A 22,883-nucleotide genomic window follows, 5' to 3' on the forward strand; every position below is an offset into this window, starting at 1 on the left:
GTATTACAAGTCATATTCCTTTAAAAGGATTTTATTAACAGATTGAAATGAATTTGGCAAGGTGTACTTGTATATTTTGATTATCTGTTATTTTCATTGGCCGAGAGGCTTTAAATGCTGAATGCCATCATTACCTTTATACTACTTATAGCTGTTATAATATTGGTCTGTTTGTACAGTGAATAATGAAATCATCAGGCTTGACATTCACTTCTGCTGTTACCCCATTCTGCCATTCTGTGGCGTGTTTTGTAATCTGATCAGGTGTTTACGACAATATTTGCATTGGGTTACAAATTAACCACAGCATATGCTAACGCAGCTGTACTGTTTTATCACTAGGGTCAAACTTTGTGGGTGGGTATGTTTCTGTACAGCACTGATATCTCGGCATAATTGTATTTACTTGGAAACGAAGGGAATGCAGTTTTACTCTAATGATCTTCTAGCGGAGACGGCAGCAGGCGTTTCTTCACTGGTCGAGTTTTTGGACAGTTTTTCAACCAGGTAGGATTCAGCAAGACTCTAGACAGGCAGATGGGGTACTTTTGTCGACTCCTACCTACATTACCTACCTAAGTTCAGCAGACCGACTATTTTGAATGATGGCCATATGGTCTAATAAGTCGTTGTTTTTAGACATTTGTATGACTGCCTCTGCTTTGAAATACAGCTGAAGGTCATGATGTAGTCCTAGTGCTTCCAAGACCCTGAGAGCTCTAATTGCTGTGGGATTTGCATGTTTAATTCCCACACTAGAAGATTCTCTCCCCTGTCACATTTATTAATGAGGTTAGCTCATGCCAATGTGGCAAAATGCAGGGCGATACTGTGCCACCTTCACATACTTGAGTGGACTCTATTTATAGCCTAGGTGTGGCTCTCTAACCATGAGACTGCTGTTTTGTCTTACTAGCCTAGTGCTGATAGACTAGAATGAGTAATATTGAAAAGTGGAGACAGAAACGTAAAAAAAACCCAACTTTTTATAGGGCAAACTATGGTATCAAAGACTTGTAACACAGACAGCGCATCAAGGTTGACTTTTGGGGAAAAGGCTATATATTGACATTGGCACTCGTAAGCTGTTTAAAATTCCTTGGTGTGGTTTGTTAAATTGATGTCTGACATCGTTGATGCATATTGTGACACTTTGTGCACAGTTCATTTTATGTCTTCATTCAAATGTCTTTTCTTCTCCTGTATACTTTTTAACCTAAAAACTATTTGTTTAAATATTGATATCTTGTCGTCTCTCTTTTATTATGTAGGTGCCTCCTCATTTTACTGTATTATACCTCTGCAGGTCTTACCCCCCCTCCTCCTCCCCTCCCAGCTCTAATGGTTTTCTCTGTCCTTCCCCCTGCTCCCTTCTCTCTGCCTCCAGCCTTCCTTGCGTTGGAGCCCCGTAGCCTTTCCCAAGGTAATTTGGTGATCTTCCTCTGTAACCTCTCACAGTAATTTCTATGGACAGCTACACCCACTTACTAACCTGTAGGTTTGTAGCAACACATTAAAGCCAATATTTCAATATGCTGGTCACAGTACAATGTCATAATTAATGTGATAGTCCTGGTGGGCTACTTTTCTGTGATGTTCAACTCTTTCAGCTCTAGCTAACTTTACAGAACAATCACCTAAATAAAACTAATTACATAGTTTCAGGGTCTTACTGTATACTGAAAAAGAACTACCAATGGACACACACATCATTAGTTTACTGGTCTGCTGTATTGATCAGTTGTCTTTCCTCTGCTCTTTTCATGACCTGTATAAAGTGCCATCATGCCCAAAATGAGGTGCTTTGAATTAGATGCTGGCACAGTGTGCTTGAGCATCATTGGGTAGCCCTGTTTTAATTGAATATTAATTATGGGTTTCCTTTTTTTTTCTCCAGTTCTAGGCTCAGACAGAGTGGATCAGATGACCAAAACCTACAATGAGATCGACATGGTTACACATCTGCTGGCTGAGGTCTGCTATTTAATTACTAAATTAACACCCTGAACTATTATATTGAATATAAAATGCTGAGAATTTTGATTTGTGCTGTTTACTGCGCTGTTCAATTTGCACACCAGTAGTTTTACAGAAACCAGTACACACACACACAGTGTGTCCTCTTGATCACGTATTGTAAATACTTGTACATTGAATAAAATAAAAAGTTTATTGGATTGTTTTCAATAGAAGGCGAGGAGCCTGTGATAAATGTTTTTGTAAGTATAGTAACAGTTCAAGGCAGTCGTCATGTTTACCATGTAGTGTGTGACAGGACAGATATTGGTGTGTAATGATCCGTCTTTGGAAGGAGGAGCCTAAGTAGCGAGAAACAAATTAAGTAAACTTCTAGTCCTTTTAGTAACATTCTGAGGTGCTTCCCACTGGAGTTTTACCATTGACAGTATTTTACTTTCAAGAAAACGTTACAGTTTGCAGACTGGAGTAATAAGTCACACCGAGCCTGTTGAACGGATTGAACTGCTATAACAGTGACAGTCTTACACCGGCATGACTCTGGTTAGGCTTTCCCCAGAGTGCCATTTCAACAGCTAGAATACATTTCTTAACATGACTCCCAATAAGTGCCATTAACAGGAGTGCTTGTTCCTCAGTCGGACACTCTGACTGTGTTTGGTGTTTCCTTGCTGCAGCGCGATCGTGATCTGGAGCTGGCAGCTCGGATAGGCCAGTCCCTGCTCCAACGCAGCCATGAGCTGGCTGAGCGGAACGAGGTCCTGGAGGAGCAACTGGCACAGTCCTTCGACCAGGTGAGGGCAGCACTAACCAAATTAATCACAGGTATTGGTTCTTTGCCGGTGTTTTTAAACTTCAGTTTGTGTTATGCAGATATTTTAAAGACAAGGCTCTATTGCAGGTTGCTGCAGCTTCCTGGTCCCCAGTCAGTAGTTCAAAGTCATCATTCAGACCATGTGACCTACAATACAGGTGCCAGGATGCAGAAATATGTCTATGGTGTTTTATATGAAATATTTGTGTGTTTTGTTTTGTTTTTTTTGTTGTTTTTTTTAATTAAAAAATAAATAAAATAAGTAAATAAAACAAGTGAACAATCAAAAAAAGCACACACGATCACCAGTAATGATGGTAAAATGCAATTAGAAAATAGATTTTAAAGACATTTCATTCAAGCATTTCATTCAAGCTTACTGATGTTGGTGGGTCTTGATTAAACACCATCACACTTGCTTAACTCTAATTTCTTCCATGTTCCAATTTTTTTAAACGTCATGTTTAACTGCCAGAAGAGTTTTCTTGTCCTGTTCTTGTCGTGTCTGTCCTCACCCTGTGTCTGCTCTCTGCAGGTGAACCAGCTGCAGCATGAGCTGTCGAAGAAGGACGAGCTGCTACGCATCATGGCCAGTGCCTCTGAGGAAAGCGAGACCGATTCCAGCTGCTCCACGCCGCTTCGCCACAATGAGTCCTTCACCATGGCTCAGGGTCTCAGCCAGCTGGAGGTGCTGCAGAGCAAACTGAGGGATATGGAGGAGGAGAACCTGGCCCTGCGCTCCAAGGTTCCCCAGCAAGCCACACTGCACACAGCACATAGACACTGCCTCTTCAGGGCACCTGCTTTTTTAATAGATTTTTTTTTAACAGACCAAGTTTGGTATATGTAAAATTCTCCCAGGCATTGGTTTTCTGTGATGTTATTTCAGTGTTGTGGATTTAGGTCACGATAGTTGTGTATGTGTTTATATCCTGGGCGGGGGTTCATGCATGTTACTCCAATACCTTGTGTTTGTTTTCCAGGCCTGCCACCTGAAGACTGAGACCATCACTTATGAGGAGAAGGAACAGCAGCTGGTCAGCGATTGTGTGAAGGAACTCGGTGAGTCCATGCCTGAAATACACCACGACTTTGTTGATGGTTAGAAAGTACAGCTCTGAATACATTTTTTTCAGTACTATACAATTCAAAGCCTTTCTCATTGTCTTGTATCTTTTTGAAGTATGTTTTTCAACTGTGCTTTTGAGAGGTGGTAAAGGGAAGAGGTAGTGTATTTCATGCTAGACAAAGAAGCATTTCATTAGCAAACTTGTGTTAACCTGTAGATACCCAATACAGCCCTACCTAACCCAACCAGGATTAAACTAGATACCCTATACAACCCTCCCCAAGCAGAGTAAAATCACGTTTGATCACATTTCTGAGTGGTTGCTGCTGTGAGGTGCATTGCGAATGTCACCTGGGTGAGCTGCTTGTGCCGTTGCCTGCAGAGGAATCCAACAGCCAGATGGTGAGGCTGAAGGAGGAGCTGTCCCAGAAGAACGAGGGTCTGGTGAGGCACCAGGAGGAGATCGCAAACCTGCTGTCCCAGATTGTGGACCTGCAGCACCGCGTCAAAGAGGTGGGGGAGAGAGAAGACACACGCACACCTACAGCTATTGCCAAAAGTTTGACATCGCCCTATAGAATTAGCTAATTTTGCTTCATAAAGTTAAATGAAACCTGCCGAAAAAATGTTAATTGAATATATTGAATTACATAAAGCTTTTTGTAGTTTTCCATGTACTGAACAAAAAACTGTCAAATTGAAAAATGTGTACTGTACTGCTATTATGGCTTCCTGTAGACTTTTGCAATATCATTTTGTAGTTTCTTTAGATTAACTAAAAGATGAAAATGCTGTTCATGTAGTTTTTTAAATGATCTCAATCCTAAAATTCTAGGCGATTCAAAACTTTTGTCTGTAGCTGTACACAGACACACACCTTTTTTTTTTTTGCATTTTCTTGTGCTTCGTTGTAACAAAGTGCCCGCCCCTGTGTATATTATCTGTTATGTGTTGCGTGTGGTGTGTTTAAATGTTGGTGTATAGACATTGGTACACGGGATATAAACGGGTCTGTGTAACACGAGTGTTTAAAAATGTATATGTGTATTTAGGCACGAGGATTGCACAGCACTTCACGTGCAAGTAAAATGTAGTAATATGTGAGCACGGGGAATTGCACTTTATTAATTCACGTGCTGGGATTCAAGTGAATAATTAATTGGTAATTGAATCCCAGCACAATAGTATATATAGATGCACGTTGTCACATACTGGCGGTTGGGTGTTCGGTGAGCGGAGAACGGGATTGGAGACGGAGGAAATAAGCAGTAGTAGTAGTAATAATAAGAGGAGAAAGTATCCGCTCACCGTGTTTGTCAGTGTCTGTCCGTGCACCGTTTTGTTAAGTTTAGTCTGTTTTTGTTTGTCTATTTATTTTGGCGTAGAGTGCCGTGTCCTGTGTTTTTCGTGTTTGTTAAACCTTTTATTTTGTATTAAACCGGCGCCAACAGGCGTCTTCATCATTTCATTTCATCCGTCCTGTGTTTTGTGTATTGCATTACTTTTCCTGGCTCTGACGCCGCCCACTTCGGCCGTCTCTGTGACATTCGTATATAATGAATGTAAATGAGTGCACCACAAATGTTGATTTGTATAAATATACTGAGAACAATATATATATATATATATAATATATGGTGTGGTGGATAATGGTCACTTGATAGCACACAATTTACATGTGCATAACTCATTTCGTTACAATAATCTCACATTTTAACAATAAATAAGCTACTTTCTAAATGTACATTTAGTTTTTAATTTTGATTTAAAACCAGTGAACAATTCAAAATCTCCCAATGGAATAAGGAAGGGGCAAATACAAGTGTTTTTTATACACTTACAATCTTGGAGGATCATTTTATCAGCCCGTATACTTGAAATATTTTGCTTTTCCTGTCCAGCTAGCCATTGAAAAAGAAGAGTTGAAAATACATTTGCAAGCCTCCAAAGTCGCTCAGCGCCAACTCACAGCAGAGGTAAGCAACGTTATTAATGCATGTATAGATCTGTTTGAGTAACCCGTGAGGAGAGCTTGTAGGAATTTACAAATCTACAAAATAGGTAAGGGTAGTTGTTATATACATGTTTAAATCTAAGTGTGCATTGTGGCAATTTAGCCCATTTCTGGTGAGCAGAGAACAAGATATATTTTCTTTTGTTAGCTAGGTGAACAATGTGGATTGATACGCACGTATCTTATCAGGCACCATGAGTGTGCACAATAAAAGAAAATGATTTATGAATCTTAAAATGCAAATTTCTTTTTAATGGTATCTTACACAGCAACTGCAAACCAAATAACTACTGACATGTCAAGGTTCATTTGCCCCTTGCATGCCTTGTTTTTTGTACCTTGCCCAGGTATCGTCATTGACAGGATTTAGATTTCTACCTATAAAGTACAATGATATGTATCAGCTGGTTTTATCAAGTAAAGGTGTTTATTTTTTAATGTGTATTAAATGGACGGATATTAATGTTTGATTTGTTAGCAGTATGATAAATACAACCTGATTTAACCCAATTTGCCTTACTGCGTCCAAACAAAAATAACATTTGAAAAAATAAATGACATGTGTTGATAGACCATAAACATAATGCCTTTTGAGCCCTTTCTTGAATCCATAGCCTCTGTCTATATTTATAGTTTTTATTGTGTTTCAGCTCCATGATCTTCAGGATCTGAATGCAGAGTGTCTGGGAATGCTCCACGAATCCCAGGAGGAGAACAAGAAGCTGCGGAGCAAAACCACAGCCACCACCTCCATGAGACGCATACAATCTTACGGGATCTTCCCCATGGTGAGACCTCCGGAGCGTGCCTTTCACAGACCACACCTCCCAGCTCCAGTTTCCATTCATGTTTCATTACAAACCCCAGCGGGTGTGATTTACCGTAAAGGAGCCAACGGTGACGCTTTGCTGCTCCACTTCTCATAATGCAGATAATTAATTTCTGATGCATCATCTTCACTCTGAAAAGCTGCAGAAGGTACAGTACTACAGAGCAGCCCTGTCTTTCATGTCGGTCTCCATCTATTGGCTTCCTTTACTGGGCAACATTAGGAACCGTGCTGAAGACTTACTGAGCCATCCTTGTTTACTGAAGCTGTAGGACCTTTAGTTGGAATGAAGTTATACTGAGCAAGTGGTAAAAAGGGTAGAACATTTACTTTAATACTATAGTTAGTAGCCTCACCATTTAAATGTGAGTTCCCAACTATCAGCTTTAAAGCTATAGTGTTACCCTAACTTGCTAAGGTGTTGATTTGATCTTTCTATATCCTGCCTTTTTTCAGCACTGTGGCCTACCCTGGCAGGGTATAGCTTGATCAAGTAAATATGTGCTTTCAATTGGATTGATCCAGTTTGGAACTGAGCTGTCAGGATGTGTAGTGTTCACAGCATGTGACAGTTGGGTGCTCTGTGTGTGGGGTGAGGCTGACAGCTGTGTGGTTGTGTGTTACAGGACTCCTTGGCTGCAGAGATTGAAGGAACGATGCGCAGGGAGCTCAGTGTGGAGGAGGAGGCGGAGACCTCTTTCCATGACCAAAGGTAGGCTTGACCATTAGAGGCCTGGTCACACACAGGAGTGTAAGTGTGTATTATAACAGTCGTTATAATAATGTCGTAATGTTGAATAATGTCGTCCATTACAAAAAGAAAGCCATATGCAAAAGAGATTGTGAGCCACTGCAGAGAGAAAAGACCAGTAAGAGAAAGTTTCACTCAATACCTTTTTATAGAATAGAATCAGAGGCAAATCAAATAGTTAATAGAAGTTTTAGTAATAATGCAGCAAGCATAGACATTACAATACACACCCACACTGCCTAACCCACTCACCAGTGAGATGGGGAGTGGGAGCATTAGTCCCATCCCAGTATATGAGATTTCAGCTGTTGTTGACTCCCTCCCTCCACAGGAACAAACAGAAACGGGTTTTTGACGCTGTGAAGTCTATAAATGAGTTGGTACGGTCTCACTCCCCCGTGACCCTCCGCCCGCTGCCCATCCCTGGATCAAACCAAACCAACGTCGTCATGACAGCACAGCCCTTCCTGTCCGGGGACAAGAACAGCACTGAGCAGGCAACACACAGCCCCAGGTGTGTACAGTTCTGGATAAAGTTTGAAATGTAGATTACTTAGTTCCAGTCTCCATTTAAATTCTACATGTAATACAAAATCTGATCTACTACAGGTAAAAAAAAAAAAAAAAAAAGATTAAATGTGAAACCAAAGTTCATGGTGATCAACAGGAATGCTTCAGAGCACAGCAACACTGGTCAATTGAAACCTACAGTAGCTAATGTGATCTTTTGTTCTGCTCAGACTTTCTTTGTAAGTGGGGGGCACAATGTGTCCCCTAAACACACTACTCTTAAAGCACAAACTACCAATATCAATCTTTAAACTTTGTCAACATACATATGCACTATGTGGACAAAATTTCAATGTAGTCTAAAGGTGGACACACACAACCACCCCTATTGCAGATCTATTGACTGCTTTATAATCAAGTAACTTCAAATAAATGGGTAATTGCATATGAATAGATACCTACTTATGTTACTTAAAATAAAGTTTTTTAATATTACTTACATGCACTGTCTGTCATTTTCTGTCTGTCTGTCTGTAAGGGGTGCACATTTCACTGTCTGTTTAGTAGGAGGCTAACTGGCCAGATTGTTGTGTGCAGGGGGGCTAATGTCTTGGTGCCTCAGTGTTTCTCCATGTGTCCTAACAAAGTGTTTGGTTGTGTGTGTCTCAGGGATGGTCACGGGCTGGGTCAGCCCGGCACCCCTGGCAGCACAGACCTGGGGGCGGCGCTGCACCGGCTCTCCCTGCGGCGACAGAATTACCTGTGCGAGCGGCAGTTTTTGGAGGAGGAGCAGGAGAGGAAGCAGCAGGATCTGGTAGAGGAGGATGGGGAAGGCAGCATCTGCAGCACGCCCTGCAGCAGCATCTTCTCCACGGGGACAAACCGCTCCAACTACACAGATATATCAGGGACTTCCAGCAGCTTCAGGACCTTCCTGCCTGACAAACTGCAGATTGTCAAACCAATAGAAGGTATGATGGTCTGTTCTGGGGGGTTTAGCACTTTGTTGTTTTACAAACCGTACACTTTACAGCAAATAGAAAAAACAGATTCAATTGTGTAAATGGTGTGAGAAGAAATTTAAGTTATTTTAAATAAAGTTGTCCCTTACCGTTAAGACAGTGTAGGGCCTATATTTACTTTCTGAACACGTTTTTACCTTGGTTGTCTGTGAAACGTATACTAATACCCTCCAATAGCAATTGGAAAAGTGCATTGTGCTATGCAGGGCCCCAATACAATTGTTCTATGAATAGGACGTTATTTACAACTTACACATTTATATGTTTAAAGTTAGAAACCCCTAATTTAAGATAAGTCACATCCCCATGGAAACCTATTAGCGGCAACTACACCTACAATTTCGCCGAGCATATAAATCTCACTCTCAGAGTGTCAGTGACATAAACATGTAACAGTATTCTGTGGTCGCCAAATTCTATAATGGTGGGTTAATATTTAACCCCCCCGAAACAGAATTCAATTAATCTATGTCTGTTTCTAGGACTCGGCAGAACACCACTAATTGTATATCGCTAAACCCTATTATAACTGATCAGAAGTAATGAGACTGATTGATTATACTGATCCTTTATTAAGAGAATCAGCTTCAATAAGAGCCAACTTGAATTTCACAGTGTTACGACATTTCACAAATGTCAGAATATATCTTTAACTAAGAAGTCATTCAAGTTGGTCATTTAAACACTTTTATAAATATCCCAGATTAGGAGAGAGAGAGGATAAACACGGCTATTATGCCATGCCACTTCCATTGTTTTGAAGACAAAAAGGATAGCTAAATAAATGGCAGTACCATTTTACCCCACCAATCAGAAGGAATGACTCTAAAGTACTATCCAATACTAGAAGAAATGACATAGCAAGCAGACAACATACAATGCACTGTATGTAGAAAAAGAAAACCAGCAGCACATCACTACAATAAACATGTTCAAACCTTTAACTAACAACTAACTGTTGGATAAGCAAGTTAGCAATATAACATTACATAGGTGCACACAGTTAATCAACAGTAAGTTATTCACAAGTAAGAAACAACAGCTAGCAAGGCTGGTTTGTCACCCTCCAATTAATAAAGTGCATGAGTGCATATCACTGAATCTTAAATATGGATTAGGAACAAGACAGATACAGAAACAGCACGATATTTCTATTAGCAGTAGTTAACAGGCAAGTAAGCTACAAGATCAATTAGCCATGTTGTTGTAAACGATAAAGTCACGCAGCAGTAACACTTAGTAAGTAAACAGCAGTCCAAGTCTGGAAGACAAAATATGATAAAAGTCCCTGTGTTCAGCAGTCTGCAAAAGGTTAACTTCTCAGTATTTATCCCATGCTGTTCAAACCTAAACAAAACATTTCACTGCTTCTCCATTCATGAATGCCCAAAGATCTAGCAATGTAGTAAATATATCAACAGTCAATGTAGGTAATCTGAAAAAAATTAATAAATAAATAAAGTTCAGCCATTTTAGCACAGTCAATTCTAAAAAGGAATTATAAAATATACTGAGCATCAAAGAAACCTGTCACTATATTTGAGCATCAAAAGAAACTTATCACTTATATTTGGATAAAATTCACTAGATGTGATCAAAAAATGACAAACTCTGTTTTAGAGCAGGTGCAGTGACTTTATATTGTGCTGATTAACAATTGACATCATGAAGATGCTGCAAAATGATCTGTCGATCTTGGGCAGGTGTTGTGACTCTAGGTCTCCTGGTTTGTGGTCTGTCATTGACAGAGTGTGTCTGGTTATACCGTCTCACCAGGTTTGAAATTGCTGGCTGTGAGCACCCAAGACAGCGAGCCACAGTACGCTGCTCTAGTCCAACATGCCGATTGCACGAAGGCGCTGCTGTCTTGACAGACGTGGCATATTGTTTTGTTTTTTTTCTGTGATTTTCTTAATTGGTTTTATTCAAGCTTGCAATTCAATAGCTGAAATCACTTCATATCCAGTGTCCAATCAACTGTATCACTAATTAGGTGATTAAGTGCATATGCTTCAGTCATAGTCACTCAAGCGTGTCATGGTCAGGGATGAATGATTGAGTGATTAAAAAGAAATCAAAAACATTTCGTCAATGTCCATCATTTGTATACCTTATTTTTTCCGAAAATAAATGTGTTAATAGTGATAAGTTTCTTTTGATGCTCGGTCTATCATTCTTTCAAACCCATTCGAAGTCTTCAGGCCCCGCTCCAAAAAGTTTGACGAAGGTGCACCTGGGGAAATCAGCTGATAGTTTCAGACGATCCAGGCGACTTCCCAAATACAAACTCCAAAGAAAGGAAAATAAGACCAGCACTGGCAACTCAGCTTACTCAGTTCTTCGATAATATATTGCTAGTTAAACTTTGCACTATGCTTTAAAACAAAACCAACTACTACAAAAGTCTGTCCCGTCGCGTCTTTTCAACCTGCGTGGTTCTGTCTCTCTCTCTCTCTCTCTCTTGCTCTCTCTCTCAAAACAGATTTAGTTAATGTAAGTACAACATTTACTGAATATTTATAAGTATTTGGTGGCAACCTGTAATCATGTTGAGAGTTCTTTCTCTTATACTCTTTGCATGACAAACCTGACTTGCTTCTCTTGCGCAAGGCTTTAAAACCCATCTTCTTACATGTTATTCATTATCTTACCTTTCTTTAGGGTCCCTGACTCTGCACCATTGGCAGCAGCTGGCTCAGCCACATCTGGCCACCATTCTGGACCACCGACCTGGGGTTGTCACCAAAGGCTTCAAACCACTGCCAGAGGACACAGTGTACCACCTGTCAGACCTGGAGGAGGATGAGGAACAGAGGGCAAAGAGGGAAGAGGATGAGGAGGAGGAAGGAATCACCTTCCAGGTTCAATATACCTCAACGCCAGAGGACAAGAAACGAGCCCCCCAGGAAGACGAGAGGCCTCCAGACATTTTCCTGCCAAAGTCCCAAATCCTCACCACGGCAGCCCCCTCTTCTGGTAAGCTTTGGAATCCGTCCAGTCTTTAATGAGATCCAGGCGGAGGGCGGGCGCGAACCCGCGACCTCTTGCACTTAAACATAGCGCCGCTACCGCTGTACAAAAGGAGCCGGCTCCTTTGCAAGGAGCGTATATTGGGCTTATGTCTATGTGTGTAATTAATTCAAAGTGTTAAGACCGGTTTATATTCCATCGTTCGATTGCTGTTGAAGAGCAAGGCGACCTGCGATCATCACTGTCGTGTCGCCGTGCAGTTTATACTTTCTAATGGCAGTCTCCCTGCTCAAACTGCAGTCGTTCAAATCAACTGAACTTTGACCTCGTCGCTATGGTTATTACAACGGCAAAATGGATGAGCGGTTGTTTGTCGAAGCTCCTCAGTGTTTATGCAGTCCATAGAGCTGATTATGAAGACCAGATGAAAAAGGAGAACACATGGGTATCAATTGCCGAATAAATGCAATCAGCTTGTGAGTAGTTTAACCTCACTGAAGTGTAACCGGTGAAGTTTGAATTTGAATACAGCAACTGTAACTTTGCAAGATACGAGACTAGGGTGTGTGAACTATGCATCAGTTGCAGAGTCACTTACAAATGGCCTTCTCTCGTTTGTAAACTTTCTTATGTTCTTAACAACGTCTCACCCGAAAGACGGAGCTTAACTGACTTCCTCAAGGTCACACGAGTCAGTGGCAATAATAATAATAATAATAATAATAATAATAATAATAATAAAACATAATAATATTTTGTGTGCTACGAACTCTGAAAAAGATATTCAAATGATTGCTAGTAAACTATAATGCAACCACGTAAAATAAAGTAAACTGTTTGATATTTAAGACTAATTTTGGTGAATTTATTATTTACTGGAATCCGTTGTATCTTGAACTGACTTGTTTTAAAGCTTGAGAAAACACAGTAAGTTAATGTTTAGCAGATCCTCGGTCAGAAAGTGTGACAATGGAACATAGCATTTATTTTTAATTTAACTTATTTTTAACAGTATTGGGTTGATGAACAGACTGGGCTAAATCTAGGAATGACAAACAAGCAAGAGTATTTATGCTCTACATTGATGAGGTAGAAAGAAGGCAGCTGCAAGAGAACATAAAAGGGGCAAAGTTCCTGTCAGTGATGTCAGATGGTTCAACCGATAGCGCTGTTATAGAAGAGGAGCTAGTATATGCATGCACTCTGTGGAGAGGGCAGATGCCCAACACATCTCGGAAGCTATATCTTCATTCATGAGGCAGATTGTTTCAGAGCCTGTTGAGATGCTCAGAAATGTTGATTTTGTATATTCTTTCGTCACCGTCCCGGAACAATGTTGTAAAATGTCTGTGTGGCTGGTGGAGTTTTCCATGGTGGCCAGTTCATTTCAAGCCCAGGGTTAATGCTTGACTTAATAAACAGTCTTCATGTAGTTCTCCATTTCTCTCCTCTGCAGCTCATAACCCAGGGAAATATCTTTCCTCAACCCACTCTACCTACACTTTCACGAACTGCAGGATTCTGCACCCGTCCAACGTCACTCACGTCGCCACACACAGGTATGGCTGAACTGTGAGAAATGGTGTTCGAAATGAAATGACGTTCAGGGCTTTGTCATTACTCTCAGCTGGAGTAAGTGTTTCAGATGTCGGGGTGCGTACAGATCTATAATGTGACTTTAGATTCTCCCTCTATGTCCTCACCTATTCCAGAACCAGGGCAATACGCTCAAGGATATTGTAGCTACAAAAATTTTAAAAAATATATAAATATGTGATTGCTGCTTTTAATTTATTAATTAATTAATTTATTTTTAATTTAGTGGTCACAAATTTTTTTTATTGTTTTCTGCCCAGTTTAGTAATGTCCAATTATTTTTAGGCTCAGCTCACTGCTACCATCCCTGCGCTGACTTGGGAGGGGCGAAGACAAACACATGCTGTCCTCCGAAGCATGTGCTGTCAGCTGCCCGCTTTTTTACACTCTGCAGACTCACCATGCAGCCACCCAGAGCTACAGTGTCGGAGGACAACGCAGCCCTGGGAAGCTTACAGGCAAACCTGCAGGCGCCCAGACAAACCACAGGGGTCGCTGGTGCGCGGTGAGTCGAGGACACCTTGGCCAACCTAGCCTTCCCTCCCCCAGGCAGCGCTCGGCCAATAACCTGGACTCGAACCAACGACATCCAGACTATAGGGTGCATCCTGCACTCCACGTGGAGAGCCTTTACTGGATGTGCCACTTGGGAGCCCCCTGCTGGCTTTTTGATATGAAGGTTGAAATGCTCCAAACTGAAAACGTCTTCTTAACATGTCGTTTTACACCCCTACAGATACTTCATTTTAATGTTACATTCTTCTTTTTTTTTTTTTTTTTTTTGGTATTACTGATGAACTTTTGATTTGTGTATAGTTAATCCAATTCACAACATTATTTAAAATAAATCTCAGACCACTGAAGATATTCATTCATGTTTTGTTGCTTTTTTTTTCTAATTCCAATGGCTGTTTCTCTGCTTTTGGTTAATTTTGCAAGGGAACCAAAGGTAATTTGGCAGGATGCTGTTTTTATTTTTAATTTAAATCCCCAAATATTTTTCCAATGTTTACAAAACATTCAGGTCAAAACTAAATAGTGTAATATTTGAAAAATCCTTGTTCATCTTTACACTCCTTTTGATTCATCGCCTGCTTCCCTAGCTCCATGTATGCACCTCTGCCCCTCGGAGACAGCACTCCGGGTTCCATGAGATCTGGCCCCAGCACTCCGGTCACGCCCTGCTGCATGAGCCTGGGAGAGGCCTTCACCCACCGGCGCAACTCCGCCACCATCCTCAGCTCCACCAACGGCCTGGCCAAACTCCTGCAAGAACGGGGCATCTCCTCACAGGTGTACAGCAGCGCAGTCTCAGAGACTCCATCTTCCATTCGGAGCCCAAGAAAAGCAGCCTCTCTCCCTGCTCCTTCCTCCAACCCTCCCAACTCTCCCTCCCCCTCCCCTTGCGGCTCCCCTGTCCCTTTCGAGCCTCGCCAGGAGAACTTTCTGGTGTCGCGGCTGGCTGAGGTGTTCCTGCAGGACGTGTACGGCCTCAAGCCCAATCGGAGCCGGCCTGACCTCACCCAAAACAGAGTCAAGCTGGTGGAGAGGCTCAGGAGGCTGGGCTTCACCAATGTGCTGCAGGCGGGGCCCGAGGGGGGCCTGCGGTGCCTGCGGTGCCATGAGCCTGCCCTCTTCGTGGCCACTGGAGGAGGAAGCCTGCTGGACGGGCTGAGGAGGAACCAGAGCCTGCCGGCCATGATTGGAGGCCTGGGACCCCTTGTCAGCAGCCCCCCGGCAGTCCCACTCACTCTCCCACGAATGGAGGACAGGGCTCCCCAGGTCAAATCGCCAGGAGAGACAGCTGAGTAAAACGGACCAGCCTTAAGGACCGAGCAACAGTAGAAAAAGTTGGGAAGGATTTTTTAACATAAAGAGTGAGTAATAAATAAAGGGAAGGTTATAAACAAAATCTGCCCATTTCCAAAAATACTGGTTTCAATTTCAAGTCACAAAAGTTTACAATTACAGTTGTATCGAATTCTGTAAATGTTGACCAAGCTTATAAAACATGCTATAAGCAAACAATTCTGTTAAATGCAAAATTGAAAGTACTGTAAGATTTAGCAAACTGTAAACTGTATTGGACACACTAATACTGTCTAAGTAGTTCCTGTATTGTTATAGTATGTGCTTTATTTTTTTTTATTTTTTTTATGGGAAGTTGTGTTCTTGAGGAAGTTACAGAAGGAAAGTGAAAGTTGAAGAGGGTAAGAGAAGCTTTGAAAAGATAGTGCGGGGGGTGGAGAAAGCAAAAGAGGTAGGGAATCAAAAGGCCAAAGGGAAGGGAGATGAAAGAAGAGGATGGAGATAGACTTGGGTTGAAGTAAAGTGAAGGCTCTATAAAGTAAACCCCCGAAGGCAAACTTGTATCCACTTTGCGGAGAGCTGTGGGTTATTAACCCAGCCCTCCCACCACTGGTGTCAGCATGTTTGAAGAAACGTTATGGTAATAAACACTAAGTAACAAAACTGTTTAAAAAGCTTAAAACGCATTTTTTAACAAAACAAGTAATGATGTACACAGACAGGTGACCTATTGATTTTAAGCTTTGTTATAACTCCCTAATGAGCTGTGTAAAAGGAAATTCAAAATAATGAAAAGACAAAGCTGTGGGGGTAGGGGGTAGCCTTCTGGAGTTCTGGAACATTCTTCGTTGGCGTTATGGTTATGCTGTCTGGCTCTTGGAATTTTAGCTTTTTGTATATTTTATTGTTAAAAGTGAGAAGTGTGAGATGCTGGTAATCCAAGCCTACTTGTCTAAAAGCCACTTATTTTATTGACATGAAATCAAAGCTCCCTCTAATTTAATTGGAGCACATTATAAGGCATGTAAAGCATTCCAATAGTTTTAAAAAACAAAGGAATGCGTTGGCAGAGATCAAAGATCAACACGTTGCTATTTTGTACATTTTAAATCGATTGGCATGGTACTGTCTCCTTTTCTTGTTATAATTCCAGAGTTGTATCAATTTATGCAGTAAGATTCTATCTTATTACAAGTGTTTATATACAGTTAATGAGTAACTCTTTGCAATCTCAAAGCATGTTAAGATTGTTCTAACTTTTAAATAATGCATTTATTAACTGTTGTGAAATACAAAACTCTGGGTTAGTTACGTAGCCCTTTCCCAGTCGCATGTCTTAGCTTCTCCAATATAACACTGTAGTCAGGAGACACAGTTAAGGGAAAACCGACACTGCACTAAAGAGGGTTTCCTTATGTTGCTCTGCTTGGCTATGGGGTGGGCAAAAAGAATGCAAACGAGTGTGTTCATATGTTTTATATTTCAGTATTATAGGAATAAGGACATTTTTGCATTATTACACAAAACTCTACCCCATATAGCAAATATTAAGTAAAAAGTATTGCAGTGTTTTGAAACTCTTTATCTATTAATTGTCTTAGTTAACCATTAATCATATTTGTGATGCCCACGTGGGAAAAGAAGCCATATGTTTGCTGAATACCCGATCTAGTGACTGTTCTTGAACCATGTTCCACAGTGTTTGGTCTCAAGGTCACCAGCCTGACTCGCATCCTCAGTCCTGAATGTCCAGCCAAACCCGTTTTGCAATCTTTGTGTATTGTTCTTGAAGAGTGTGTGCTAGAATTGCGTGCCAGACCCTCATGTGTAGGACTGTTAGGGTCCTTATAGAAGCATGCTTGGATTTAGATCTAGGGAGCAGATCTGAAACCATGTGGCATTGTGATGGCAGCTGAACCTGTCGTTGCCTAGCCACCCTCTCATTGTTCTTCAGTATAGTGTGTTTGGATAGTTTATCCAGTGCATTGGGTATAAAGACCTGCCTAAGCATGTTATGAACAAACCGATACAGTGTTCCCTCGATAATTCACTAATTTGGTTCGTCCATGTTGACAGTAAATTGTAGGAGTGTTCAGTTTTATTGTGTAAGGACCCTTCACTAATTCAGTGTTGTTGCTTTATCTAGCCAGGGCAACTATTGACCATTTATTACCATACATCCTCAAGTTAACAATCCTTGAACAAATGCTGCAGCTGTTTTGGGCAATTTAAAATAAATTTTGCTGCATTCATTTGATAATATACTGTAGGAGTTTCCATCAGAGGAGTCAGACCTTTTCAAGGAGCTTTTCTGCAAGTACAGGAATCCAAAACAGTAAACCAGGTTGTTATGTGCTGCTGTATATAAAACAGATATTTTGCTTAAGAAAGAAAAGCCTAAACAATATATATATATATATATATAAAATGAAATGTATTACTCTACTGATGTGGAAGATGGTTACCATTGTGCGGTTTGGGGCTTTCAAAAGGGAAGTTCTGCACAGTAAGGGAAATGTGTTGGCATGTATGCCAGTGTTCTGCAAAATAATAATTATATAATTATAAATAGTTATAAATAAATATATTTTTAAAAAATCAAGAGACTGCCTTTTCAAGAATGTAGCTGTTCCTTTACAGATATGCCCGGGTAAGAAGTGTGCACAGCAGAATGCTGCAACTTTGACCATTCTGAAGAAGGTGGTACAGTATGGTTGGCACATTATTGTTGCTCGATTACACCACTTGTGCAACAGAAGGGAGCGTATTTAGTTGCTATAAACAGACTTGATCTTAATACCGCTGCTGTTTAGATCAATTGACTGGACGTGTCAGGTCACGCCATCCTCTTCCCTGTAGTTCATTCTGACCAGCTGAGAAGTTGCATTGCTCTACATTGCAGCTGAAGGTTTGGCTTGTTTTGTTCAGTGGGTTGTCCCAGACAATGTTTTGATTTCTAGCACTTCATTTTTTATTTTATTTTCATCTACTGTTTTTGTTTTTTGTTTTTAATTGAGGTTCTGAAGATACCAGTAAACCTGTAGTGTGACATGATAATTATAAAGATATCTGTTTATATAAAAACAAAAATATAATCAAGAATGATGAACATTGCACTGAGTGACCCTCAAATAACCTACAGCTGTATTGCTTTAAAAAATTTGAACCAAGCTAATTCATGTTGTATATCTTACCTCTAGCAATGCTAATGCTGTGGAGTTAGGCATTTTTATGTAAAAAAATGTAATATACTCCTATGACTGGAAAACAATCAGTTATGTTGGACATTTAAGAGACAGTTATTTGAACTCCTGATTTTATGATTTCTGTATATATGTATGAGGTCTGGCCTCCAGTAATGACATTGAATGTTGTGTACCTTTCCCTCCAGATAGAACTGTGCAATTTTTAATAATAAAAACCAAGACTTCTACCATTTTAAGAGAACTTATCGACCTTTTTTTTTTTTTATCACTACCAAAAAACGTTGGTTGTATACTCCAGTCATAAATGAACTTATATTTTTTTTTAAAGAAGAAAATTTGATTTTTGACAATTTTACCAAATTGAAAAACAACTTTAAAGTGCTTGAAATGAGTCAATTCCCATTTAAAACAAACTCTGATTAAACAAATGTGCTTCTGTGAATTTTGACGTGGTCCTGACTAAATTTACCAGCTAGTTGTTTATTGTAAATGACTTCCAATATGAATTTCCTGTTTGCGTAAATTATTTTGGAGCCCCCAAGGGAAAAACAATTTGAATCAAACAAATTGCTTTCATTAGAACAGTTGAGTGTAAAGGACATTGGGAACTGTATTAATTTGCTTTCAGATTAATAGTGTCTCTGTACTGTACTTTAGTACTGTTTTGGGATTACTGCTCCAATGATGCTCCATTGGTTGCTGCAGATTTCAACATTTCAGCAAAAACTTTTCTCAACCATTTTGAAAAGATGGGATATAATCAATAATCAAGGCCTGTGAACACCAAACTGGATTGAAGTAGTCTGTGTTTTTGATTTGCTCAATACACTGGTGTTTTGATTGGGTATCCTCATGGGACATGCAGATTTGCACAGTTCTTTTAAACATATAACCCTTTTCATTGCACTCCACTTATAACAGACTCCAAGGAGCAATGGAAGTCAGCACTTTATAAACAAAGTGCGTAATAAACTATTTGAAATGCTGTATGTAACTGCAGTGTGAACATTAGTGCCTTAAATGTAAACAGTACAAGAAAGCTTAACTGCCAAAGAAAAGGTTTTTTTTTTTGTACAAAACACAGTACAATGTAATAAGTAGTACCATTTTACAAATGTATATTTTCGCTAAATGTAATTAAAATTGTATACGTTTAAACTGTACAACGTCTGTGCCGACAAAAACGCGGAAGAGTAAAAGTAAACAGCAACTGTCTTTAATACCTGATGTCACAAATGCCGGCATCCCCATTGTTGAATCTAAAGATCTGTTCAGGGATTAGCAATAAAATGGTTTACGTAAGATTGCTCCCCTGTTCTTCAGCCCAACATTTCAAAAGTTCAAGGGGGTGTAGACTGTCCATAGGCATTGTAGTACAGAATTAAACACAACCAAGACTATCCTAGAAGAAGAACACCTACACATTGTCAGGTAACACTTTCTGTTTGGCAAAGCACATGTTTTTGATAACATCAAAATAAACAATCATTTGAGCCAGAAAGGATAGTATTGAATTGTCTGCCAGTAGACTCAGAAGCTAACTAAGGAAAGAACACTTTCTATTGATCCTTTGCCTTTTCAATTGAATAGCCAATCCGCTTTAGTCCTGTTGCCGTGAGTGACAGCCCGGGCCACTGTACACCATGTGCAAGGGAATAAGCTGGGGCTGGGGAAACCAGGCATGAAAGAATAAACAGAAAAGACTATTGACCAAGTTCCAAAAAAACCCTGCTGTGAGTAGCATCTTTTTAAAAAACAAAGCACTAATTACCAATGACATTGCCTTTTGATTTTGTATGCCCACAACAGCAACTCGTATCACTAGAAAATGGTGTCTTGTTTACACAGGTATAAACAAACTTTCCAAAAGGGCAGACTGAACCCGTACATTGAGCATTCATATTGAAATTAGATTCGGTCACAATTGAGAGAACTGATCTCTTGTTATCTATAGCAGGAGGTCTCTTAACTCGTGGTCATTCCAAATAAATAAAATATGGATTTGATTCTCAAAGCTTTATCAGCATGACCAGAACAAAAAAACAAACAAACAAAAAAAAACACTTCAAATGGAGATTCCAAATCAGAAATAAACAATGCAGTCATTATATTTAGGAGCTTGTGCTGTATGGTTTGAAGTTGTTTAGTATTAGTTTTAGTACTGTAGCTTGTATCCCTTTCTTGGCAAATAATCATCCACGGAAACAGACAACCCTAAAAATCACTGTGATTGTCATATTTAAAATGTATTTGTTCTTTTCTTTTGCGAGGAAGCACTGTTAAAACAAACTGGACACGCCTCTCAGATCATTTCAATCCTGGTTTAGCCGTGAATACACCACAGACAGCCTTCTGTGATTGCCTGCGTGTGCGAAGTGCCAAAGTAATGAGAAGGAAAGGCCCTGACAGTGGCCATGCAAGAGATTGTGCCAATCCTAATGTAAGGATAGACTGTGTCCCTCTTAATCAAGCTGCCGGTGGAAATGCACCTCACCAGTGTATCGCAGCCAGTCCCAGGATTACAATTGAGCATCCAACGTCAAGGCCAAGAAAAGCAGAAAGGAGCCTGACTGGAAACAAGTAGGTAGGACAGGCCTTATTCAGCACAAACCATTGTTTTAAACTCTTCAGTGTGCTGGTGTCACAATAATACAACATGTTCTGACATATGTCCCTGCCTGGAGGTTACAAGACAAAGATAAACTCATGGGGTTAGCTGTGCAACTTTATATTTTTATTGCACCTACAAAACGGCTAAAAACATGTAATTAAGGTGCAATCTGCGTGCTTGTTTCTAACTTTATTTTAACTGAGGATTGAGTTTTGTTTTGGGACTACACAATGCTGGGAATTAGATCTCTGCAGTTGGCAAGGCAACCTGTGAAAATACTGGCACAGACATAAATAAATAGGGAAGGTATGAATCACCTGTTCTGAACCAGAGAGACCATCATACACTGATGCTCTGCTTGCATCTCTTTGGTATGTTTGTACAGGTCTCTGCCCATGTAATCCTTGTGCATTTGTACGCAGTCCCAGGTTTTAACTTAGCAGGTGTAAAGGTTGTTATTTAAGCATCAGTGCTGCAGTCACTGTAGAGGTTCACTCAGACTTACTGTGAGACACTTCAAAAGCACAGCTAAATGCATTCCCACAGTAACTGTTGACCTGTGTTTCGTTCCTGTACAGTGTAATGTGTTTTTATGATATTTCTGCACAGTGCAGAAAGCCCCTCAGCTCACTCGCAAGACGATGAGCTAAACTCAATTCACTCACAGTAATGTGCGCACACAGATGGCACAGATCAATAGAACCCTCTTTCTTCAGTACTGTAAACGTTACAGGAGGAGTAACCCCAGAGTTTGAATGGTGCTGGACAGTGGGTGCTTGACTGGTAGGATCAGCTGTATCCCAGACTGCAGTATAAACTGGTATGTCAATGGCGGATTGGACCATGCACTTACTGCCATGTTAAGGCTTTATGAATAGTGCCTTGTGTGGACGGAAGTGCTGGATGTCTGATAGGGAAATAGTACATAGTATTGGGATATTAAATGAACAAACACACACACACACACACACACTACCCTGAGTATCTGTACTATGTCAAGCGCTTAAATTACAGAGAGGCAGAGAAGATCACCTTGAAGATGTTACAGCAGCATCAGCATAACATCAAGTAGACCAGAAATCATTCCTTTTCAGATGGCACATTCTACCCAGTCCCCAGCCCTTGTGCTGTAGTTTTTATTTTCCCTATGCCACCATAAAACCAGTATAAGTACCACATCGAAAAAAAGGAGGGAAATGTAGTCGAGAATCTGTAGGACTCGGAATATTCGTAAATTCCAAGCGTGTTATTGTATAGTACAGGAAAAAGAGAAAAACAAAAACACTACTGATAGTAACATGTTCACTAAACTATTACAAAGTAATAGTATATTTATTCTGTAGTAAAACATTATAAATACAAAATAAAAAAAGAATTCCAGTAACACTTTTATTAACACAGCTCTAATTTACTACCAAGTAATTTAGTATTATTTAATTTTATCACCACAACCTTAGGCTCAATTCTTACATTAACCTGATCATTACTAACAGTTGTTCCTGGTAAACAGGTAATTGTAGGTAATTACCCTCATTATACAGGAGAATACTGGTAATTGGAACCTTGGAACTGTCCTCCACCAATCACACCAACAGGGGTCAGTAGACTCCATAATCTCAGTGAGACTGCCTGTTTCATTTAGCTGCACTCTACCCTGTTTCTCAGCCTGTTCTCATTGCCCCACATCTAATACCTGGATTTCTTT

At 40.2% G+C, this 22,883-nt stretch overlaps 1 protein-coding gene across 5 annotated transcripts in view; it reads left to right on the forward strand.

Annotated features, from left to right (window-relative positions):
* LOC121322822 (trafficking kinesin-binding protein 2-like) overlaps positions 1-19,121 on the forward strand; it is a 36,392-nt gene extending 17,271 nt beyond the window's left edge. For 2 of the 5 annotated variants that reach the window (XM_041263164.1, XM_041263166.1), the window contains 14 exons: positions 1,388-1,423; positions 1,898-1,974; positions 2,655-2,771; positions 3,327-3,536; positions 3,775-3,853; positions 4,243-4,373; positions 5,762-5,836; positions 6,525-6,662; positions 7,330-7,415; positions 7,786-7,968; positions 8,634-8,935; positions 11,648-11,962; positions 13,413-13,515; positions 14,656-19,121. In XM_041263164.1, the coding sequence (XP_041119098.1) occupies positions 1,388-1,423; positions 1,898-1,974; positions 2,655-2,771; positions 3,327-3,536; positions 3,775-3,853; positions 4,243-4,373; positions 5,762-5,836; positions 6,525-6,662; positions 7,330-7,415; positions 7,786-7,968; positions 8,634-8,935; positions 11,648-11,962; positions 13,413-13,515; positions 14,656-15,364 (2,561 nt within the window). In that variant the 3' untranslated portion in view covers positions 15,365-19,121. Of the gene's footprint in view, positions 1-297; positions 508-1,387; positions 1,424-1,897; positions 1,975-2,654; positions 2,772-3,326; positions 3,537-3,774; positions 3,854-4,242; positions 4,374-5,761; positions 5,837-6,524; positions 6,663-7,329; positions 7,416-7,785; positions 7,969-8,633; positions 8,936-11,647; positions 11,963-13,412; positions 13,516-14,655 lie in introns of those variants that run through there. The other 3 variants (XM_041263167.1, XM_041263168.1, XM_041263165.1) reach the window with 3 other exon arrangements.
* The last annotated feature ends 3,762 nt before the right edge of the window (positions 19,122-22,883 follow it).

This window comes from Polyodon spathula, chromosome 11, assembly GCF_017654505.1.
Source record: "Polyodon spathula isolate WHYD16114869_AA chromosome 11, ASM1765450v1, whole genome shotgun sequence".
NCBI classification, from domain to species: Eukaryota; Metazoa; Chordata; class Actinopteri; order Acipenseriformes; family Polyodontidae; genus Polyodon; species Polyodon spathula.